The 24,740-nt window shown below is 33.7% G+C and overlaps 2 protein-coding genes across 32 annotated transcripts in view; one reads left to right on the top strand and one right to left on the bottom strand.

The window, feature by feature from the left end:
* TRPA1 (transient receptor potential cation channel subfamily A member 1) overlaps positions 1-23,447 on the top strand; it is a 31,433-nt gene extending 7,986 nt beyond the window's left edge. Inside the window, exons 7-27 of the mRNA XM_023920897.2 lie at positions 179-315; positions 2,627-2,675; positions 5,602-5,701; positions 6,631-6,731; positions 8,062-8,231; positions 8,317-8,481; positions 9,137-9,251; positions 10,420-10,586; positions 11,434-11,527; positions 12,174-12,233; positions 13,162-13,260; positions 14,084-14,154; positions 14,582-14,729; positions 15,334-15,423; positions 15,649-15,818; positions 17,895-18,024; positions 18,153-18,335; positions 19,251-19,319; positions 19,873-19,983; positions 20,485-20,582; positions 22,328-23,447. Of these exons, the coding sequence (XP_023776665.1) occupies positions 179-315; positions 2,627-2,675; positions 5,602-5,701; positions 6,631-6,731; positions 8,062-8,231; positions 8,317-8,481; positions 9,137-9,251; positions 10,420-10,586; positions 11,434-11,527; positions 12,174-12,233; positions 13,162-13,260; positions 14,084-14,154; positions 14,582-14,729; positions 15,334-15,423; positions 15,649-15,818; positions 17,895-18,024; positions 18,153-18,335; positions 19,251-19,319; positions 19,873-19,983; positions 20,485-20,582; positions 22,328-22,556 (2,556 nt within the window). The 3' untranslated portion in view covers positions 22,557-23,447. The remainder of the gene's footprint in view (positions 1-178; positions 316-2,626; positions 2,676-5,601; positions 5,702-6,630; positions 6,732-8,061; positions 8,232-8,316; positions 8,482-9,136; positions 9,252-10,419; positions 10,587-11,433; positions 11,528-12,173; positions 12,234-13,161; positions 13,261-14,083; positions 14,155-14,581; positions 14,730-15,333; positions 15,424-15,648; positions 15,819-17,894; positions 18,025-18,152; positions 18,336-19,250; positions 19,320-19,872; positions 19,984-20,484; positions 20,583-22,327) is intronic.
* Positions 1-24,740, bottom strand: part of KCNB2 (potassium voltage-gated channel subfamily B member 2) — a 330,276-nt gene that overhangs the window by 275,945 nt on the left and 29,591 nt on the right. The window lies entirely within an intron of this gene.

Here is a 24,740-nt window from a genome sequence, read left to right on the forward strand (position 1 = left end):
GGTGCTGCATCTGTCTGGTTTTTAATTAAACTATGAAAGGTTGTTAAGAGTATAATTATCTCAAATCTTAGGGACTTTGTATAGACTGATGGGCTGGTTCACTAGTGTGTTTAATAGATTGGAAGTTATGTTTCTGAGGTTTAAATATTTGTATTTTGTCTTGTTTCCCCATTTATAGAATGAAAAATGCACAGCACTTCACTTTGCTGCCACTCAAGGAGCAACAGAGATTGTAAAGCTAATGATGTCATCCTATGCTGGTGAGGAATCCATTATTGATGCTGTAGATGGGAATAAGGAAACATTGCTTCACAGGTAGGAAGCTGCTGTGCCAGATTTCACTGTAAATTGTGAGCCATGATATTCTTAGTTATTTCTTGCGTTTGGAACGTGCCCTTCCACATAATTTGGAACTTTGTGGTATGGGAGATGGTTGTAATGCAGTCTGAAAGAGTGAAAATTTGGTCAGAATGTTAAAAATCTTGGTGCTGATACCAAAATGAAAACAGTTCCAGTTACCTTGGAAACATGTTGACGAATGGTCACTAGCAGTTTGCATTGAAAATTTTCTCCAGTAAAGTTGTAGGGGAAGAGGTTTATGGAATTATTAACATCTGACAGTGTTGAAGAAATGTCTTTATATCGCTTGAGGCTCTCCAGAAAATGAGTGAAAAATAATATAAACTTGTGCTAAAAGAATAAGTTATTCTATAAGTTACAAATTTTTTAACTTAGTTTAAAAGCATATTTTCTTTTTATTTTCAGAAAACCCTTATATCTGATCAGGTTAAAGGAAATGTTCGTACACTTCCCTTTGACTTCAAAGATGGTGTTAGTGTATGTAGCAATTCTCAAGACTTACAGTCTTTCACACTCCATTTGAAACCAGAGCACTAGACTGTGTTTTGGGAAACTGTGGAGAAGCTTCTCAAATCTTTTGTAGCAGAAAGGTACTTAACTAAACGTGCTGGCTCCCAGCTCTATGGAATATAATCTATTTCACCATTAATACATTTTTTGCAAGAAAAAAATGTTTCTCTGCATTTAACTGTCATTATTTGACAGTGTTATTCTACAAGAAGTTCTACAGTATGAAATAATTAGTAGAAGCAGTGGAGATGATTGTTCTTTGGACACAGTATAAAGTGGAACAATTCAAAGATAATTGAAGACATTAAAAGAGTTTGTTGTAAAATTAGGATAATGTTTGGGTACACTTGGAAATGTTACCATGGGAAGAACATGATTGAAGACAAAGTGATGACAGAATGCCAAAGCAAATTGTGCAGACACATGTACTACTTAATAGATAACTGGCTGCCTTATCTGTGATAATTACTGGCTGCCTTATCTGTGATAATTACTGTCCTTATAAAAAGCTAAAAGGTAAAAAGGACAACACTACTTTAGTCCCTGTGTCTGTGAAAAAGTAAAAATTATATTATCAAGAATCATTGGGAAGGTAGAAAATCACCCAAATATCTCAGAATAGAGAATGTAGGAACATTAACTGGTTGAGAAACAAAGCAGCAGTGAAGCATACTTGATGCTTTTGCATTCCTACTGTCATGCGTCCATCTAAATATTTCATAAAATTACTTCCCTTTCTCTTTAGTCACCTTGGAATTTATTTTAGCATTTGTGAAGCATTCAGTATTAATGTGTGGCTGGAAAGGTCTACTATAGATAAAGCAGGCATCTCTACATATTTGAAACCATGACTTGAGTTTTAAAATATGTCTTTTGAGCAATCTGTTCTAACTATAGTGCACCCAATGTTTTATTGTCCCTTATAATGCTAAGGCAACTGTTATCATTTGAGATACAGTACAACCTTGGAACTGTCCTTCTGTGTTGTTTATTGAGTCAAAATATTTCACAGAGGTCTGGCTTGTGAAAACATTTTGCCTGTGTATTTACTGTGCTATACTTTCATGCTTTGGCCAGTTTTTTCATAATACATAATCCAGTGCCTTACTGTAGAATAAAACCTGAGAAAATTCCAAGTATACAGAGAGCTTTAAAATATTTTTGGTAAATGACAACTTTTCATCAGTATACTTAACTAATGCTACTGATTATGCTTCAAATGCCCAATTTCCACCAATTAGTTTGTTCATATTTTTTCAAGTAGACTTGCCTGCCAGAGTCAGTATACATACTTAGACATTAAAATTTTAACCTCACACTGGTAATATTGCACAAGATACAGCCAAATTATTTTTGAATAGTGAAATGAATTTGATGCTCCTGTCATGCTTGGAAAAAACTGCGTATGAATTTATGGAATTCTGTATTGACCTTGTGTGGCACACTGAATGATCTAACATATGAAATACTGATTCTCCTAAAAAGCTGTGGTAAAATGCCTGTTTACCTACCAATGAGGTCTTTGTTTCCTGCAATGAGTTTTGACTGTAATAACTGAACTGAACTTAGTTTGAAAAAACAACTCCATGCAAAAAAATATGTTTATTAAGATGAGTTATGTAATAGGGTATATTTTAAAGTTAATTTAATTTTTTTTATTTGAAAATATTAGAAAATGAAGAAGAATGCTATCCTTTGTCTTGAAACTTCTTTGTCCTTTCTGATATTACTGTGTTTTTGTATTTTTTCCCTACAGAACAGCATTGTTTGATCATTATGAACTGGCGGAGTATTTGATTTCAATGGTAAATATTTAATCAAGCAACATGTTTAGAGAGATTATTTCTATCTATTGCTGCAGGTCTTCATAGAGAAATTCATAAAGTAGAATGTGTTCTCAGGTATAGGCTATTTAGATAGGTAGATATATACATTTCAGAGTGTATATTTGAGAGTTACAGTGCAACAGTAGTTGTTGATCCATAATGCCATCCTACAGTTACGGAGGATGAAATCTTACATTTTTATTTCCATTTTACTTACTCAGAAAAGTTTAATAACCATCTTTAACTAAATATAATGAAGTGGCCTGGTCATCCTACACTCTCCTGACATTAAATATTAAAAAAAGGCTTAACATGCATTGAATTTCATATGATTTTTTTCAAGAAATAAATAACTTCTTTAAAGAATGTACATATGATTACTATGGGATCACATAGCCATATTCCAAAGTTTTTGCATGATCTGGAAATATCTTCTATTTTGTGTGGTTTAGTTGTATTTCTTCAGTGAATAATTATGAAGAGCAAAGAGAAGAAATGTAATCAGGGATGCTACTGGCTATGCTCCCAATGTCCATTTGTGCCAATTAAACTAAGGCTGATAGAATCATTTTGTGCCCCAGTCGACTGAGGACATTTTCAGAAATAATCAGATTTTTTTTATATATATGTGTTTTGGGTTTTTACTTCATTTCATAGCAATTATGCTAGAAGAAATTCTCTTTTACATCCAGTTTTGCTTTTCTCAGAAAGTTTATTATAGGATTTGATTTAGTTAGAGCTGTATGTTGGGCTTACTTTTGATTCAAATATGAAATGGTGAGGTTTGACTACTTAAACTTCTCCAACAAAACCAACTGTCAACAGAGCTAATTACGTGAGAAATACAGGTAAAAGTTTTGCATGTGGAGGCCTGTCTGTACAAAACATTATATCATAAAAATATCTAACACTGCATTTGCTAAGAACAAACTCATTCCTTGAGTGCCATTTCACTAGTTTGGCCTCTTCCATAGAAGATTTTGCTGAGGGTTTCTTTGGCTTTCCATATAAAGTGTGCCAGTTTTGATGCTTTAGGAATGTTTTAGTTCGCCTTCTGGGAATCGATCAAAATGTGTCAGATGGAGTTAGTGGAGTGTTGGATGTACAACCTGTGCTACCTCCTCTCCTCCCTTGGGCTCCTGGCAAGATCACGGAGCTCTGCCTCTGCTGTGGTGTACACAAGGGTGAAAAAGAAAAGGTGCAGCAGCAATGTTACTGCCTGAAAGGACTAGCAAATTCCAGTTCATAAAGGCTTTCCAGTTTTCATAAAGAACAACATCTATTTATTTTCTGCATTAAATATTCGCATTTTATTCAAAATAAATAAACATTTATTTATTTAAATAAATAAATATTTTATTTTATAAATTTTTCACATTTTCTTCCCTTTTTTTGGCTTTTCCCCCTTTGGCTTCTTTTGTCTTCTCTAAAAAGAAAATTAAATATTAAATTGGTATAAATCATAATTGATACTTACAAAATTAGCTTGCTTGTTGTTATATTAATATCTGTTTAATTCATTTATGTTAATGCATTTGGGGCAACAGAAATGGAAAATTAAATGGAGTTCAGAAATGATTTTACAAACTCTTAATTGAGCTGTATCAAAGCTGAACAATTATGCTAGCTGGTGGGAACATGATTAAATATTACATAAGGAACTGGAAATTGCTGCCCTGTATTCATTGAAGTATATGAGATACTTGGATAAAAAAGGTCTGTTTCTTGATGAAAAAAAAAAAAATTTAAGATGTTGTCTGACCTTGTAGAAAGGTAAATGGGAAAATTTGAATTACTTCCAAATATTTAATGAATTGGAAACTTCCTGTTCTCTGTGGTAAAGTAATCATTGCACATTTGTTACCTGCTTCTTATTACTACATTGCAGGTGTTACCATCCTAGAAAGTAAATATTGCTCAGGATTGTGATTAATTTTCTCTCCAATTGAGACTGGACCCAAATATGATTCAAGTTAATGGAAAAACAGCCATTGATTTTTTTTTTTTCAATCTCATTTGGATATTAGCTGAAATAAAATAGATTTTTTTTTGTGTACTTTGCTCAACTCATCAAGTTTGACTTGCAACTCAGTATCTAGGAAAAATGATGTGTAAACCATCATAAAATATTCTCATTGGTTCATTTGCATATATCTCCCTGCTCCCTTGGTGGGATTTTTTTAGATAAATATATTTATGCTTATAGTAGTGCTTTTCTGATGTGGCCATAACGATCTGTGACTATAGTGACCGTACCATCCTGGCAATTTGTGTCAGTGCAAAAGTAGACAAAACAGAGTAAAATATGCCCCCTGTTGATACAGCTGCTTTGGCATCAAAATGGACTTGGTTCAAATCATGCTGAAGGATAGAAAACTAATGTAGATTGAGCTATGCAGATTGAACTAGACTAATTTCTGGCTGCATTACTTCTTGAATCGTGTTCATATAGTGTAGAGGCTTAGAAAGTTCTAATTCTGGTTATTGTTCGATAGGTAAGACCACATCATTCAAAGGGCTACAATTTTTGCATTTTTCCATAGTGTCAATCCTGGTATTTTCAAGTTAGAATTTTGTATTGAGAATTTAAATAGATGGAAATGTTCTCTAATAAAAGATCATGAGCTGTAAGTTCAGTATACCTAGAAGTAGGCCACTCTTATTTTGCCATCCGAATTTTTATATATAGATGACTGGACTGTGGCCAATGGTTAGAAAACCTAGTAGTTTTATAGAGAGAGGTAATGTGTTTGTTTATTTATTTATGTAATGTGAAATTATTCATCTAGACCATCTGAGATTACTAAGAATGCCTGTATTTCTGCTATGCTTATAAAGGGCACAGCACCATTTTAAAGTTTCTTTTACTCATTATTCACCATAAACTTGGAATTCTTTTTCTCAGGGGGCTAATATTGATAGTGTTGACATAGAAGGTCGATCCCCACTTCTGCTGGCCACTTCCTGCGCATCATGGAAAATTGTGAATTTACTGCTTTCCAAAGGTAAAAAGGAATATATACATACTATATATATATATATGCCTCCTTTGAGCAGAGTTCATTAATTTTAAAACTCTGTGTCCGCCTTCCCTCTCAATTTGAATTCACTACTTCAGCATCCAGCCCAAGAGCAGCTGAGCTAAACAGCTGCACACTGCTGGTAACCCCTGGGATAAAGGAAGAATTGGTGTGATGATTTCACCCCTTTCACTGCTGTGTGAACAGGCTGTAGAATAATGTGAATAAGAAGAGTGTATGCTATGTGTCATGCCTCTCTTAAGGTGGAGATGGCACTTGCACTCCATCCCTGCACTCCTTAGCAGCTCACAAAAGAAGCGGAATGCAGAATAAACACACCACTTAAACAGAGCTGTATTTCATACCAGCTGTCAATCCTTAAATGTTAAAGCTCACCATTCAATCCTTACCTGTGGTTTTATAAAATCACAGTCACCTCGAAAATGCTTGAGCTATATCTTTTTCATTTTCTGCACTTTGGTTCAAGTTAATGATTATTATTGTATTTCCTCTTGCTAATAGTATAATTTATTTTTTTTTAAAGCCGCATAGTAAGTTTTGAAACTGTAAAATTTACAGCTTTAAAGACGAGAATGGGTGACTATCTGCATCTTTAAATTTCCTCTTGATTTGTGGGTGATTAGCATCTTGGAATATAAGGGCACCATGAAATACAAAATAACATACACACAAGAAAACGACGAAAGCTGAGTTTCAGTTGGGGTGAATTTTTTTGGGAAGCAAAATGATACATTACAAGGTTGACTTGGAAGAATGTTTCATAGATTTATAAAAAATACTTTATAGAATTTTATAGATTAATAAATATTTGTTCCTTTGTCTTAAACTTCATTATGTAGTGCCAAGAACCAGCAGTTTTGAAGTTGCTGGTATTTATTTCCATATTTATTTAGGAGCAAATGTATCATTAAAAGATCATCTTGGTCGGAATTTCTTGCATTTGACCGTATTGCAGCCTGGAGGATTACAGCATCTGAATGAAAAATATCTGCAGGTACAGTAATCATCAATTTATGTCTTTCTGTTACCCTTACTAGGAAAATTTAAAGAAAAAAGCAACTACCATTTTGTTTTGGTTTGTTTGTAAAAATTTGTGATACTTGTTAAATAGCCCGGTGTCACAAAAAATGATTTGAAGAGGTACATATCGCATATCTCTTATGAAAACATTTCAAAGCCAATAATACAGTTTTCTTATTGCCAGGCAAAGGAATAACATAATCCCATAAATTATTTTGCTGTTGGGGGATTGAATAGCTCAAGAGGTAGGCAATAAAATATTATATAAAATAAAATATATATAGAACTTTTCACTTCTATTTTCCCAGTTTGCATGCAGTAAAGCCAGGAGGCATGCTCATAATCAGTCAAGATCTAGAACTTTATAAATAGCTTGCAGCATATTCTGCAGGAGCTTTCTGTGGACTGGACCATAATGAAGTCTTGGATTTGGTTTTAAAAAATATTTCAAACACAGATTTGTATTTGGCTATGTTGAAATGAAGTACTCATATTGATAGAACCCAAGCTTGCCTGAAAAAATTAAATTTTCTGGCCTCCAGAGCTCCAGAAATAGCCTTTTAAATATGAATCAAATATAACTCATTTTACGACATGTGCTGAAATCTGTGAACACCATTGATTGTAATTCAGAATGGATTTGACCTCGCTTTTCAGCAGATGTAGTGAATCAGTTTTTAAACAGCGATGATAACTCTCAGTTCTCTGCATTGACTTTCCTGTTATAGATTATATTAATAATTCAGACAAATAAGTAGATTGGACAGTGGGAGGGGTTTTTTAGTTGCTTTAAGAAAGGTTTTAGGAGAGTGTTAGACAAGGAAAATGGGTAAATGAAGATGAAAAAAAGAAACAGGGGAGATAAATTTACACTGTAAACCAGTGAACTGCTGGGTTGTGACAGAGGTTTTGCTGAATATAACTATACTGAATATAGATTATAAGACTGCCTTTCTGTTTGGTACAAGCCTTCTGCTGCCAGCAGTGAGCATTATGTTGGAATGGCAGCAAAGAAGAATTTCTTTTATTGTGCTGTGGATGGGTTGCAGTATGGATGCAGGATGGCAAACTCCTCTGTTCTTTGAAGAGTAGTCATTTGAAAAAATGGTGACCCATAAATCAGCAGATAAAAAAAAAGTGCTCTTTGTTCCCAAATTTACCATTACTTAAGTTTATTTTGTATTTTTAGATACTGCTTTAGAGTACTAATGCTATTGTTGAAAGCTATTAGAAACTGTGGAGCAGAGGAGATGTAGATGTAATTCTGTGCTTTTGTTTTTGGGTATTTCTTGTGGGGATAACAGATGGAACATATTAAAAATCTTGTCGTGGATGAAGATAATGAAGGATGCACTCCTTTGCATTATGCATGCAGGCAAGGTGTGGCCCTCTCTGTAAATAATTTACTCAGCCTCAACGTTTCCATCTACTCTAAGAGCAGGGACAAGAAGTCACCATTGCACTTTGCTGCCAGGTTAGTAGCACAGTCTAGGCAATGGAATCCCTGGTTTTCATCCCTGTGTTTTTGACATTAATTTCTGTGTGTGTGTCTTGCAAAGCTATGGGCGCATCAATACTTGTCAACGACTTATAAGAGATATGAAAGACACAAGACTTCTGAATGAAGGTGATAAGAAGGGAATGACTCCCCTTCACTTGGCAGCCCAGAATGGTCATGAGAAGGTAGTTCAGTTTCTTCTGAAGAGGGGGGCCCTCTTCCTCTGGTAAGTATACAGAATTTTATTCAATGAGCCAAAAAAAACCCTATTCCCTTACGTTTTATGTTCATCTGCTGGGAAGTTAATACAATATAAATATAAGTACAGTATATTAAAATAAATATTATATTAATATAAGCAAATAAAAACATGAAGTTAAGAACATGGTTATAAAATACTTGTAAAACAGAGGACCATGGGTAGCTGTAAAACCAAAGCTTCTAATGCTGGGGGAAGTGGGGTTTCTCTAAATCCAGCTGAGAGAAGAATATTGAACATTTTCATGGAAAAAAAACCTGGTTTTGAAATACTATAATCATTTCAGCTTCATTTACTGGCTTAAGTAGGGTTTCTTAGGACTGGTAGTTCACAGGCATTCTGGTTTGTACTGTAAGTCCTGCCTTCAGGTCAAAGATCCTCAGATCTCAGAAACAGATGAAAAGGGGGAGAGCTAAGTACTATTATTGAGTTGAACCTTTTGCTTCTGAATGGTGCATTGATCATCACATAATAGTTGACAGAATGTATGGACATCTCTGGCAGTAGTTATGCCAAAGAAAAAAAAGAGGTCAGAGTCAAAGGAACAGCCATTTACATTCACTTTAAATTTATAAAAAGCTTTTTTATTTATAATTTCTAATTTTATGCTGTTACATGTAAGTGATTATAAAGGCTGGACAGCCCTGCACCATGCTGCCTTCGGAGGATACACTCGCACAATGCAGATCATTTTGGATACTAATGTGAAGTGCACTGACAGAGTGGATGAAGAAGGGGTATGTGTTAATATTATTTGTTTCTTGTCTGCTGTTACTTCTAGTGGAAATGTCAGGGTTAGGCTACTAGTAGTTTTCCACTGTGCATTACATGTGTGATATTTTATTTCCTGTGGCAAACTCAGTTATATTTCACCACTGTTAAAAGTTCATTTCTTGGATAAATATATGATTGCTGAAATTGTTATCCAATACTTTTAGTGGGAAACAAAAAGGATTCAAATAGTCTAATAGAAAACATGAAACACTGAATATATTAGACATGTCCCTCTTGTTCCCCGATACAGTGCAAGAGTATTTTAGCAACGTGGTACAACTATTGGTAATGCAAATTTAAAGAACTTACACAGATATGAAAAAATCTGGTATCAACTACAGCTCATTAACATACTGTTTGAAATCCACTGCACAGTGATGTCCAACAAAAACAGCACCTGTCTTGCTTTGGAGTTTGGACAAATGCAGTGTGTATTAGGTCAAGACAGAATCCCTTTCTTGGACAGAAGGCCTCTTGTATGGACTTGTCCCGTCAGAAAAATAGGGCAATCATTTTAAAGAGCTGTTCAATTCCCAACACAGAAGCTGTTGCTAATTTCTCTGAGAAGTGGTGTTGAAAACATTTAGAATTACTAGATTAGAAACAAATCTTGACTATAAATTTATGAGAAGCCTTAATTTCAATTTGTGAGAAGTCCTTAGTTTCAATCAGAAAAATCTGTGTGCATTAGAAGACTCTCAGAGGTCAGTTTCAGTGTAACTGGATTCCTAAACTACTGATTCCTTTACTTTTATGAAAACATCAAAGGAAAAATAAATGTTCCAAGTACAAAATTACACCCTCAGATTTTCTTGCAGATTTTTTGTATGAGCACATCTGGATCTAATTGGAGGCTTCTCTTCTTGATTATCTAAAACTAATAGATATCAATGAATTGGCTTTTCTTACCTACAGCGAGTTTCCTCATCAGATTTTGCCCTACTGTAGTTGTAGACATCAAGAACATGTCTCTAGTCTCTGTCAGGATCTCTGACAATATTCTAATGTTTTGTGTTGCTAGTAAAAGCATTCAAGACTTGCAGCTGAGAAAAGCATGTGACTTTTCAATGTGGGAAGGCACAGAAATATACTTTTTTTTTTTAATTACTCATGTACTGCTTGTCTGCACAGAACACAGCTTTGCACTTGGCTGCACGAGAAGGACATGCAAAAGCAGTGAGGTTACTTCTTGACTATGGTGCGAAAATTCTGTTCAACAAAGCAGTAGCTTCTTTTTTCCATGAAGCAATACACAATAGGAGAAAAGACGTGGTGTCTGCTGTCATTTTGCACAAAAGGTAAAATATACAGAAAATGCTTCTTGAATTTATTTGCCCATGTGTTTTGTTTTGGTTTTCTTAAATGAGATTAAGTTCTGAGAATCTGTAGTTTAATAAGTAAAACTTAGTACTTCTTCTAAAATTCCAAAGCTTGTGACCTGTTATATATGAGCACACATAAAAAATAGCATAATTTTAATGAACATCAGACAATGTGGTAAATTGTTTTTCATATTACATTGAGTATTTGGATTCTGTGTGTAAAAAACATGTAGAAGCCATCAGAAATAATTTTGGCCTTTCACATAATGCTTAAATACCTACAGAATTTTAATAAAAATGTGAATGCAACAGAAATAATTCAAGAGATTTAATTTAAAATCATGATTTTGAATGTTGCAAGTATTCTTAAAATGTGGCATTTTAACTGCAATTTAGAAAATTTTACGTTAAGGTACAGTGAAACCCCATTTTTGGAATAAAGCAATACACCATTGCCTAATGATAACATCTTTGGGTAAGAGTTACAGGAATACTGTCAGAATTTTACTGTATTTATTATTACTTTCCTAATTTTGTAACGCAAGATTCCAAAATTCTTACCAGTTTCATATTTATAGGAGGCCTTAGCATAGTTGAAACATTTCTGTTTAATTGATAACAGAATTTAACATGAATCATTGTTGCAGAAGTGTCCAGAATATTACCCCGTTACTCCCCAAAGAGTTTTCTTTCCATTTAATAGTGCATAAAATTTTTATACATTATGATTTTCAGTACCTTAATAAAACTCAAATAATCTAAAAGCAAATTTAAAACAGAAGCAATAAATCTATTTTCCATTATCTGAAATATTTTTTTGCAGATGGGAAGAAGCTGTTGTGACGTTCTCTCACTATTCCAGTGCCAATAAGTGTCCTTTGCTGGAAATGGTTGAGTATCTTCCTGATTCATTTAAAGTAAGTTTTCTGCACATGTTAAAGAAATGACTTCACAAAATAATCTTAGTTTTGTTGCATTCATTTTTCTGCTTGCTGTGCTCACTAATACATGTTGTTATAAAACAGAAATAAGTTCACAAAATTATTTAAAAGCATTTTAGTGATAACCTCAGTTTGTCTAGTTTAAATTTTTCAGTATTAGAAAAGTTCTTAGCTTCCTGAGATCAGTGGAGTTATAAAAGTAATATAAGAATTATATATAAACTTAATGAAAATCATAAGTGAATTGGGTTCAAAATCATCTGAGATATTTTCACTTTCTTAGCAAATTGCTAAATGACACAGCAGACATGTTTTATAATTAAAATAGCAAGTGATTTGCTTCATATGTATTCATAAACTATTCACACTTCATACTTGTAAACTAGCATGTAGCCTTGTAAACTGCATTTATATTTGACTCCTACATCAAAACTCTGGAATTTTATGTCTTCAAAACATACATCGTAAAATCTGTCTGAGTCATCACTTCTCAGTTATCTGAGAGTTATCTGAGAGTTATCTGATCATTGTATTTACAGTCATTTCCTTCTGGTCTAAACACATTCTTTCTGTTGAACATTGTCTATATCACCTTAATTCACTTTTCTGTTCATCTGTAAAGCTGGTGTTGGACAACTGCATAATTGAGTCTTCAGAGGAAAAGACAAGTCGAGACTTCTATGTAAGTAGATGAAAAGGTTTGGGAAAGTACACCGCATGTATATTTTAATGTACATGTCAAGCTCATATATGTAAGGTGCTTTTGTTGATGAATCTCAGCTCTTAACACAGGAGACAGGTCTTATTTTATATTTTGGACTGTATATGGCTTGAAGTTCAGTTTCTCTAATCTTCATGTTTACATATTTTAATAAGTGTGATGTTAAACTTCTACAATCCATAAACTGTATCTTTGCTGTGTTAATTATTGCAACCAATCTGGGTATCAGAGGTGATGAGTATTTCAAAATAGCAGTGAGAGAAGACACATAATACCTATTTATGCATATCAAAAGTATGCTTATAATAAGTAGTGCAATTGTCATCAATAATTAAGAGTTCAGTATGTGTCCTTGTTTTGTAACTACTTGTCCAAAACCTTAAGCAGTAGATTGCTTTTAACACTAGGGAAACATGAATGTTCTCCAGTTTTGTTGCCTTTGAAACCATATTGAAAACCACCTTATGAATGATTGTATTGGATTGTGTCCACATCATTAACAGAAAACTTGCAAACTTTCTTGCTACCGCATATTTTCTTTATATTATATTATCAAAGCCATATAACTTTTAAAGACAAGCTTTTCCTTAGAGTCAGCATTAAAACAAAACAGTTATGAAAATGATCTTTCTTAATAGTAACAGTTCAGTAAGAAATGTACAATTCTTTTTTACAATTCAAAATGGCTGTTTGTTTAAACATCTTGCAGTCACAAATGTGATGGCATGTGTTCAGCTAACAATGAATACATATCTTGATTCTCAACTACCTTGACACAATATGCTTCTTTTTTCTCTGAAGGATAGCCTTTTTTGTATTAAGAACATTATCTAAGACTGGCATAATCATTTGCATTATATTTAAATTCTGGTGTATGTTTGTTATATAGATTGAATATAACTTCAGATATCTTCAGTGTCCCCTGACACTTAACAAGAAAGTAAAGGATGGTGAAGAAATTTTCTATGAACCACTTACCACTCTAAATGTAAGTTCTAGTTTTACTCTGACATCATTGGCTGCTGCCTTGGTTTAGACAAAATCAAGGGGTTTGAATTTTTCATTGTAATATTTCTTCTCCAAAGCCAATACCTCTGTATGTTAAAAGTATATCAAAATTAAGTATGGGCCAAGATTCTAAGTCATAAGTAAAATTTCTTTTAGGTTTAGGTAAAATTTCTTTTAGGTTTAGGTAAAACTATGAATGCTCAAGATACTGTGTTGTATGTACAGGTACAAAACACACTCTAGTCATTATAGTGACCTTGCACTGGAATGTAAGGAGCTGAAAAATCCTGACAAGCCGATTTGTTTCATACGTTAACTGCTAAATACTTATGATGCCTGAAACAAATTTGTGGTTTTTTGCATTGTCAATCTATTCTCTCATTCTTTGTCAGAAAATGTTTATATAAGAAACTTTCTGGCTTAACATACTTACTTTTTGAGATTCCTGTTAGAAATTAGTTGTTATGCTGTCTAATAATAAATAAATTATTTTCTCATTGAATGTAAAAGCATGGTCTCACAGGTATCGTTGAAAATAGTCTGTATAATTTTTGAATCTGGAAGTAGACTAACAGAGCCCCAGCAGAGAAGTTGAATGCCTTAGGAGGCAGAGAGAGGGCAAGATAGTAATGGTTTTGGGCCAAAGTGCTTAATCAAAAGAACTTTGCAGTATCTTACACAGATTTTAATTTTTATTAGTCTAGTAGTTGGGTAAAAAAAGTGGCCTAGCCTGTTTTATAAGCACTTTGCTTGCCTAGATGGATTAAGTTTGACCTTCTGTATTTTTATTTTGTATTTTGTAGGCCATGGTACGCCACAATCGCATGGAGCTACTCAGTCATCCTGTGTGTAAAGAATATTTGCTTATGAAATGGTTGGTCTGTTTACAAATATATATAAAATACAATACTGCATGTCAAGATAAAGACTATTGTTCCTGAAAGTTGTTTATTAAAATGTGCAGATTTATAGGGTTGACTGAGCAAATGTCTTTTCCATAAAGTGCAACTTTGTACTTAGTAAAGATTTTTTGGTATTTGCAACAAAGACAACTACTGTCTTTGTTTCCTCTTTATTGCAAAAGTGTGTAATAAGGTTGCCAAGTTAAAAATGAAAGGAACAGTATTTCAGAGTGGCAAATACACTTTTGTTCACATAAGTGAAGAACGCATTCATCACAAAGGGACATTCCTGAAATGTTTATTTCCTTGTCTCATTGAACTCATTACTGATTGTTAAATTTGAATGCATGCTCTTCAGAATTTGAAAAGTGTTGTAACTTTAACATTCTCACTTTCAAGGATGGCCTATGGATTTCGAGCACATCTAATGAATTTAGGCATATATTCTCTTGGTCTCATCCCACTGACTCTTTTGGTCACTCACATACAACCAGGAAGACCTTTGAATGGAACAGAGCTCTATGAAGCCAGACCATTAGAATATGAGGTACTTTTATTAGTAGCCACAGTATGTTTAGGATTTTTGTAGCAAAGAGGTATGATTATTTAAATAATTTCTAGACTAATTTATGATGTAGCAACTCTAAGGAATAAAACTGAAGTGTATATTTCTAAAAAAATTCAGCAGCAACCTCTTTAGATAGTTATCAGTCCTCATTTCTTATTTTTATTTTTTCTGAGAAATTTATATTTGGTACATAGTTACTTCATTTTTTCCCTGCAGTGAACAATATTTGTTTAATAGTGATGAAATAATATTCACATGAGAGAAAAGGCATAGAACTGAAACAGGAACTCAAAAAGGATATGCTAGAAGAAATATGAAATAAAATAAACTCTAGGAATATAAAAGCTCCATTAAGATATCCTGATATATGAAAAAGTCATGAGAATCATATATACAGCCCAACCCAGTACATGGATTTCACAATAAATATTAGTGAAACAGAATTTAGATAGAAATAAGTATATGACACAAGCTAACAGGGTTACTTAACTTGGAAATATAATATATATATAATAGTTAAAAGATGACATGAACATTCCTTTAATAATTTCTAATTTCTTTTGTGTTCTGATTTTTGTTTCAGGATTCATACTTCACAAGGGTGTGTATGTGTTTAGTTTTAATTATGAGTTTACTGGGCATCTGCAAAGAAATATTTCAGCTAATTCAGCAGGTAAGTACATAGAGAAATAACATTATTCAGACAGTGTGCTTGCATGGCAGTTTGTATGATAATGAAATTAATCTGTTTCCTGATTACAAGAGAAATTTCAATTTATACTTTTTAATTTAAATTTATAAAGGTTTAAACTGAGAAGACAATTTAAATAGTGTATTGAATTCACTGTTTTAATGATGGATGACTTGTACATATTAACCTTTCTCTCTTAAATCTTAGAAATTGAAATATTTGTTGGATTACTCCAATCTCCTGGACTGGACCATTTATACTACAAGCATAATTTTTGTGTCTTCTTTATTTATTAATACACCAGCTCATTTGCAGTGGGAATGTGGAGCAATTGCTGTATATTTGTCTTGGATGAACTTCCTGCTTTATCTTCAACGGTAAAATTGTTTTACTTTACAATAAAATATTTTAATATTATCAGATCGTTTACATATCCTAACCTGTGGCTGGTCAAGTCTGAGAGTCCCATTTGGTATTTTTTTTTTTCAAACTATACAAGTTTCCAAATTAAGATCATAGGAATTTTTATCTCTGATGAACTGTAAAGTTGATTTCAGTGTTTTTCATGTACAGCATAACAACATATGTTATAGTAACTATAGATATAACAATATTTATGTTAGTTTTTATTAAGCATAGCCATGCTTTATTTGAGCTTTTTTAAATCATCTTTCATTACACTGTATACACTTTGACTTTAAAAGAACCCAGAAGGATATGAATTATGAAAGGCATAAAGAAGTCAGGTTTTATGAGTAATACCTGGGAGAAGGTAAATTCTTTTATCATTTCCCATATTAAATGGCACATCTCACTTCTTTATACCACAGTGTCCTATAAATGAATTAGAATGGATGACATTATTTCTTCAGTTGACATTATGTCTTTTTATTGCCCTTAATTATCCATAAATCTTGTCACTGGTATAATAGTGCCCAAGAGTTATGACCTGCAAGAGAGCTGGGTGGAGAAAAAAATAGTGTGGGTGTAGTGCTTAAGACTAATAAATTAAACACATTTGTGCCTGAGCAGGACTGCATGTGATAACACTGCATAAATGTTTTTATTGTATACATGCAGTAATCACCCCCATGAAGTCTTGCAGACAGACAAACACAACATTTGCTGATTAATTTCAGGATTGTTTTACTGTAGTAGGGATGTCTAAGGACACGGTTTGTAAACAGAGTTAATATCAAAGACAGTACCTTTATGGTCTTGCCTCTGCTACAAACCTTGTCCTCGCCTGTCTGATTTTGGACAACTAATGGATGGGTGTGTCCTGTCTGCTCTGGCAAAATGGGGGTTGAACCTAAACAGTGAAAAGGGAACAGATGATTGCACAACCTCTCTTCTGCTTGGATGAAATGCCTTCCTGGCCTGGCTGTTTTTTCAAGTGTGTAGCAGTAGAACTCTACACATGTTTATCCTAACTCATTCAGCTGTCTCTTCCCAAAGCAACCTGTGATTCCATTGACTTGAACTGGAATTTGCGTAATAAATGCCAAAAAAGTAAGAGAAGATCAGCTTTGCTTTATTTCCAGCTTGACCTTTCCAGTCTTGAACATAATGTTTCAGAGTGAAAGACATGCATAGGGAATTTCACAGTTGCTACTGCAGTAGCATAAAAAAATCTCCAGTCCCTGGATTTGAGAGAGGACATAAATTCCCAAGGGCAGGTTTGAAAGAAAAAGTAATTTAATATCCTATATGATAATTCCTGTTCTGAGATTTAGTTTTTGTGTTAAACAAGAATCGGAGAGGCTTGACAGCAACAGACTGTTGTTGGAAACACAGGTGTCTTAAAATTGTGCTATTCTCCTTCTCTTCCTGAGCAGTGTGTTTCTTTTTGTCTGTTTGTTTTCCATTGTTTGTATTACACTAAAACTACATAACATCATTTTTTTCACATCTTGTAAAAAGTGAAATCTTTTAAATCAGGCATGTGGTCGCTACGTGGATTATGGTGCCAGTTGCCCTTTGTTCTGGTTGCTACTTTGCTTTGAGAAGCAGAAAAAAGCTGGATAATTTGCTAATGTTTTTATTCTGAATGCAGCAGTGATACAATTCTGTACTGCCTATGCCTATGGAGAGAATAAATGTTATCCATGAAGAGTACTATCTTGAAAATTGTTCTTGTGCATCATAAGATTATGCAGTTTAAATTTCTGTGAGTAGGATTACGTGGACTCTTTTGGATGTGAAAGTAGAACAGGTTTGTTATCATTACCAAATCTCTCAAAGAGGCAGTGTCTCTTTCCACAGATTAAAATCGGCATTTTTTACTGCCTTACATAAATAACTGCAAGGAACTCTAACGTCAGTATTTAATGGTTTAGGGGTAGACTTGTCAGTGCTAGATTCATGGTTGGAATTGATTATCTTAAAAGTCTTTTCCATGCTAAGTGATTCTATGACTGATTCTATATCTTTTTTGTTTACTTATTGCCTAGATTTGAGAACTATGGAATCTATGTTGTGATGTTCTGGGAAATTTTGAGGACTTTGATTCGGATTGCTGTGGTTTTCTTTTTCCTGATACTGGCTTTTGGGCTGAGTTTCTTTGTTCTTTTGGGTTCACAGGTTAGTTCAATAGTAAAGTTAAGTTTTTACCATTATAAATATTATCTTTGACTAAAGCATCTCAAGACTTTATTTACAGATTTCATCAGCTGTTTTTTTTTCTTTATTTTGATATTTCTTTTTTGCAGCAAACATACAGCACACCTCTGCTTTCTGTAATGAAGACATTTGCAATGATGCTGGGAGACATTAATTACCATGATGCATTCCTTGATCCCTTACTAAGCAGTGAATTGCCATATCCATTCCTGAGTTACACAGTCCTCATTATATTCACCTTGCTTATTCCAATCCTGCTTATGAACTTGCTAGTAAGTCATCTATTTCTTAATATGCAAAAGTGGTTAAACATGGGTATATAGAGTTCTAGTGTACAGAATTACTTCAGTAAGTGACAGCCCTTCATTGTTTAACAGAGATTTTCAGTAACATAATAAAATGTCCCCATTCTCTGCACCTGTTTTTCATCCAGTTTACTGCTCTGAGTATTTTCCCACACCTCACTCCTGCAGGAGTACCTTGTATATCTTTAGGTAATAACTCTGATGGAATTTGAATTGGAGCTGCAATGTATTATATTGAGGTCTTGATAAAGAAAATTGGGGAAGAATGAGTTTTGTTCAATCCCTTGTTGTATCATAACCTAACACTAACAAAATTAATTAAAAAAAAATATAAAACCCAAAAAGCCCAAACTCAAATCTTCATTGCACATTAAACAGCAATCAGAAGTAGTGTTACAACTAAAAAACCTGACCTGAATGTCAGGAATCAGAAAACATGATAATGGTGAAAAAGGGGGAAAATATGTAATATATCTTCAGCCATATTCCATTGAATATAATTTTTAATTAGGAAATCACATTTTCACATGAGCTAAGCAGTAAAAGTCAAATACCTCATGTTTTTTTAAACTTGTTTATTGCAGCCATGATCCTACTTAATCAAGAGATCAACCTGTTTCTTAACACTACATCAGTAATGAAAAATATAAAAGAAGGAATGCTATTCTTGGCAAAAGTACCACTTCGGTGCCTTGTCAACAGTGTTGTCAGTAAACACAGTTTCTACATTTATTGATACATGTTTTCCAAATATGGAAATTTTTTTTCCAAATTCAAGTGAAAAAATAATTTAAGCCTAGAATATTTTTTTTATTTAAGTATGAATGAGAAATATGATTGAAAATGAAAAAATAGGTAACGAAACATTTCTTTTTTTTCTAGATTGGTTTGGCTGTTGGTGATATCGCTGAAGTACAGAAATATGCTGCACTCAAAAGGATTGCAATGCAGGTGAGTAACACAGCATGAAAGCATCAAATATTTGCATCTTAGGATATCTGTAAAGCAAATTGGTGACCATGACATCTTATTCTGAATCTCGTTTTCACTCATATGAGTCATTGCCAAGGAATCATACTAGAAAATGCATTTTTAAGGATTTTTTGAACCATCAGATCAAGCAATTCTGAGTTTTTCCAAAACCAGAATCTCAAAATCTGTCACTGCAATGCTTGAAATCACATTTGTCTTTTAGTTAAAGAATCTGTGCAGTGGAAAGAAAGTACAGAAATCAAAAGGATACCAAATTCATTCTGCTGTACTAAATTCTCATTAGTCAAAAGAGTGCACATCTCTGTGAAGTAATTAATTCTGCTAAGATTCTCAGTACTAATATGACTATTTAGTTTTAGTGTCTGGCAGGACTATTCAAATATTATACCACTGTTTGCAGTGTGGACTAGTACTAGTGAATTGAATATAATGGCATGATGGTTATTTTCACATATGATGTGTATTTATCTTAAGACAACACATCTCATTCTAAATGCAAATCTACATTTAGGTTAACCTTCACACCAACTTAGAGAAGAAGCTGCCATTTTGGTTCTTAAGTCGGGTGGACCAGGAATCAATCACTGTATATCCCAACAGGCCAAGATACTGTGGATTTATGGTAAGATGGTGAATATTGCATAGAAGGATTCTTATCAAAAAGGGATATCACTGACTTTGTACACACATTGCTAAGGACATTGTGTTAATAAGATGCAATCATTAACTGGCATCAAGGGAATTGTCGTTAGATCTTGACTAAGGTCAGTGAAATTGATAAATCAGTTTCAGTGCAGCTGTATTCAGATAAAATTATTGTGTAAATAGTCAGTGACCTATAACTTTATGAAGTGAGACAAGCTACAAAAGATGTTCAGATAAAAGGTAGAAATACTCCCTTTGGGCTTATCTTCTTTTGTTTCTTTAGTTTGAATTTCAGCTGTTGATGATACACTGAATTGTCTTATAAAACAAATTTTGCAAAGCAAATGTTTTAATGTATAAAAAAATAACGTCAGAAAGTCTTGTCAGTGTTAGCACTGTGTGAAGACTTACCATTCACATACTTAATCTATTGTCAAACTATGGGATCCATTTAAGTTTGGTTCCATGTTTTATTTAGAGTGTGTTCCAATATTGCTTTGGGTGTGAAGACTCTACCACATATGCACAGAGCCCTGATACAACACTGGAATTGGAAGTTCTGAAGCAGAAATACAGGTATTTTTCTTGATATTTTACAGCTGTAAAAATAAGTTTAACCAATATTACAAACATACTCCTATTTTAAAAAGCATTTTAAATCTCCATACTAGAAAGTAAAATTCAGTGTCCCCAGCCCAAACCAATGCAGCCTGTTGCTCAATAATCTGAAGTAATGGGGAAGATGCATTTTCATTTTAGTTAATTGCATTTGGAGGTTTTCAAGGGTTATTTGGTACTCCCAAATGATGTAATTCCAGTTAGTTTGCAAGTACACACAATCTGTTACTGACTTTCCCCTGGTCTGATGGTAAATCAGATTCAGTTTGTTTCCCCAAAACTGGATTGGTATCTTGATTCTCCCTTGAACAAATGGTGTTCCCCAAAGCCTTGGAAGGAATTCTTTGTACTTTCTTGACTTGTCATACCAACATATCTGTGAGAATAGTTTCAGAAGAGCTTTCTGTGAATGTATAGCTAGAAAAATGTATTGTTTCTCACTCAGTCTCACTTTCCCCTGCACCTTCTCTCCATTTTTTTCTTTCCCTTTTTTTTTTTATTAAATCAACCACATTTTTATCTTCCTGCATAGATTCAGATTAAGTATTTTTTTTGAGTGAAAGACTCAGCAAGAGTTGAAGGAGGGTGAGACTACACCCTACAGATCTAGGCAAATCATGGACTTCAGCAAATCTTTCTTCAAATGTATACTACCTCAATATAGTATAAAACAACACAACAGATTCTTTCTTAGTTGGATTTTTTTTTTTGCTACAGAGAAGAAAGAAAACAATAATTTTATAAAACTATTCACCATAGAATAACTTCTGACGGTATCATTATGGAAAGTAATTTTTACTATTCTGAAAATGTTAACTGAAAACTCTTACTACATTGACAGTGTTTTTTTATTATCAGAGTTCAAAACAGAGCTCAATTACTACTGGAGCTAGTGTCAGTGCTGGGTGTACATATTTTTGTGTTTTGGTTTGGGGCATTTTAATTCTTGGGATTTTCACATATTTTAAGATGCATTAACTATTTTTTGTTAAAAAAAAAAAAAACTACAGAAAAACCTAACTACACCTAAAGCCCCCCAAGTGTTCTTCACAAAGAAACTTTTCAATTACACTAGATTTCATGTTGTAATTTTGTAAGTCAAGACATTCATAAAAGTAGATTTTGAAAATGCCTGTTTGGTAGCTTTCTAAAGACAATTTCTATTCACATTTCCCGTATCTTTCACTCTTTCTTTATAGACAACATATGTTCTGTATGTGTGATGCTAACTTATTTTAGTTGCATCAATTGCACTTTGGATAGCACTTTGAAAAAGATCAGTAAGTGCCTCATCAGTATTTCTCATATGCTGTAAAAGCAGTTGTGAATTTCACTGAATGTTTTTGGTTGCTTTATTGCCATTGCAACTCTGGCCTTTCTCTTGCCACACAAGAAAATAGGTCAACAGGAAAAACTTTTGATAAAGCAGTCAACAACTTTGAGAGTGAAGTTGCTTCTACCTTAACTATATATTAAGTTACTTTTCACAAGAACCACAGATTTGTTCTTTAATCCTATTTCCTGTAACATGGAGAAGTACTTCAGCTTGAAGAATTACATGTATTCTAGATAATAGCCTTTGTTAGCAGAAGGGTTTCATTAAGTACTGTCAGTTTTTGCATCTGTAATTTCAATGACTTAAAAGTCCTTCAAAATCAAATAACAAAGCCTGATGAGTATTTGTTTGTTTGCTTGCTTTTTAGGCTCAAAGATATATCAACATTGTTGGAAAAGCAACATGACCTCATTAAACTGATTATCCAAAAAATGGAGATCGTGTCAGAGGCTGAGGATGAAGACAGCAATGATTTATTTCAGCACAAATTTAGGAAAAGGCAGCTAGAGCACAAAAATAGTAAATGGGATACAGTGTTAAAAGCTGTTAAAACAAATGTGCCTAACCCAAGCACAGAAAAGAACAGCTTCTTCTAGCCTTGGCTATGGTATCATGTTGTATTATCATTTTGTTCTACTTTAAGGTCACTTCTTTTATTGTCTTTGCATAATGTTAATGTGATACATCATGTACTCAAGTATAAAAAAAAGCCAGATCCAAAAACAGGGTGCAGGTGCTCAAAACAGTATTTAAGGAGACTGGAGATGTCTACATCCAAAACTGTGATCCTAAAAGTGACTGGCTAATCAGGAAAGTGCCTAATTTAACAGAGGCCAACCTTGCTGTCCTGGCAGTTCCCAAGGCTTCTGTCTAGATCTGTTCCTGGATTTGGCCCTAGGACACTTAGGTCTATATGTAATTACATTATTTTCTGTTACGAATATTTTTTAGAATTTCTAAATTTTTAGAAATTAGATTCTAGTCATTTACTATTCAGATGTTTGGAGAGAGCCAATGGGCTTTATGTAGCTTCAAGAAAAAAATATGAAACTAATCTGACAGAATGCACTGGAAGTTTTGCTGAGTAGGGACTGCAGGATCAGGCCTGAAAGGTAGGAAATAAAGGATCATGAAGTTGTAATGTAAGGGAAGAGGTACTTTCTTTTTTAGATAAGTGGAAGAAATTCACAGAGGGATCATTTATACTGGCATGCATATAGCAATGATAGAATGACATGTTTAATATTAGTCATTTACAACTTGCTGTCCTTACCCTGCTGATGTGATTTTGGCCTTCCTGATAACCTAAAACTTACCTTGCTACTTTAATCTGCACTTTGGTTTTGTTATTTATTTACTGAATATTCAGTGCATTATGTAATATATGGTAATATATTAAATTTAGAAATAAACATGAATGAAAGTGTGCTTAAGTACCCCAATATATTTGTTTCAAAACCAGTGCTAATAAACTAATTATGACTATATGTGGTGGTAAAGGCTCTGTGGTCTGCCTTTGAATTTAGACATTATCTTTAAGAAATTAGTATACTTTTAATTCTTCTCCTAAAAACCAATTATGGTTCCTGTTTATATAAAAGGTAGTCACCAGAAGGTAATTCATACTGTACAGGACTTGTCCAGTCTTTAGAAAACCCTGGAAGATACACCATAAATTAGGGTAACTTGTGCCTTAAAATTGCCACAGATGTTCAGTGGGAAAAATTCTTTCTTACCCAAGACTTTAAATCCTTGACAGGTAAAACAGAGAAAGGAGGAGGCTGGTGGAGGAGCAGCTCTGCTCCAGGGCTAAGCCTGGTGTGACACATTGAAACAAGGAGAGAACATGCAAGCAGAGTAACAGCAGGAAAAGTAAAAATACTACTATAGTCTCTGAAATTGTTGTGGTCACTAAAGTCAGTGTTATTCCTGTGAATAAACTGTTCAGGTTTTCTGATTTGCTGTTCATCTGCAGCTCCCTCTGTCAGTAGAAAGAATGCCCAGGTTCTCAGTTTAGGGCCAAGCTTGAAAAATGTAGTCACAAAAGTAATTTTAAATTTCTGGCAAGTCTGTGCCATTAACACTAGATGGCAGTGAGTGACAGCATTTTTGGGTAAGTAAATGGGCCCTAAATACATAGTTTTGAGTGAAGAGGAACAGTAGTATGGTTACAACAGAAACAAAGCAGTCAGCAGTCACAGTTTTAAAGGTTGAGCCTTTCGACCCTCTTTAAACAGAGCTGTGAGACCTTTGTATACAGCTGCCTCTCAACTTCTCCAAATGTTCACAATTTGAGAAAAGTTTTCCTTTCCAATTTTATATAGAAAGACAGCTATTTTATAGTAGCTAATATTACAACATTTAGTTAATTAATTAGCTTTCTATGGAAATCATCAGACTAAGATTATTTAATTTTCATGTGATAGAACTATCTAATAGAGCCTAAGTACAAAAGGTGTAGAGTTTAAGGAGAATTAAAAGTGGAATATAAATCACAGTTTAAAAATTGTGTAGACTGAGCTGAAGATACTGGGCCATTTCAGCAATCTCTGGAAGCAATCCTGTTAGAATCATTTATGGTTGGAAAAGACCTTTAAGTAAGGTAAAGTAAAAAACCATTAAGTACAACCATTAACGCTGCCAGGTCCACCACTAAACCATGTCTCTAAACACCATATCTAGATTTTTTTTAACTCTTCCACAGACAGTGATTTCATTTTCCTGGGCAGCCTGTTGCAAAGCTTGACCACCTTTTCAGTGAAAGAATTTTTCCTAATATC

This window comes from Cyanistes caeruleus, chromosome 1, assembly GCF_971803275.1.
Source record: "Cyanistes caeruleus chromosome 1, bCyaCae1.hap1.1, whole genome shotgun sequence".
Classification (NCBI taxonomy): domain Eukaryota; kingdom Metazoa; phylum Chordata; class Aves; order Passeriformes; family Paridae; genus Cyanistes; species Cyanistes caeruleus.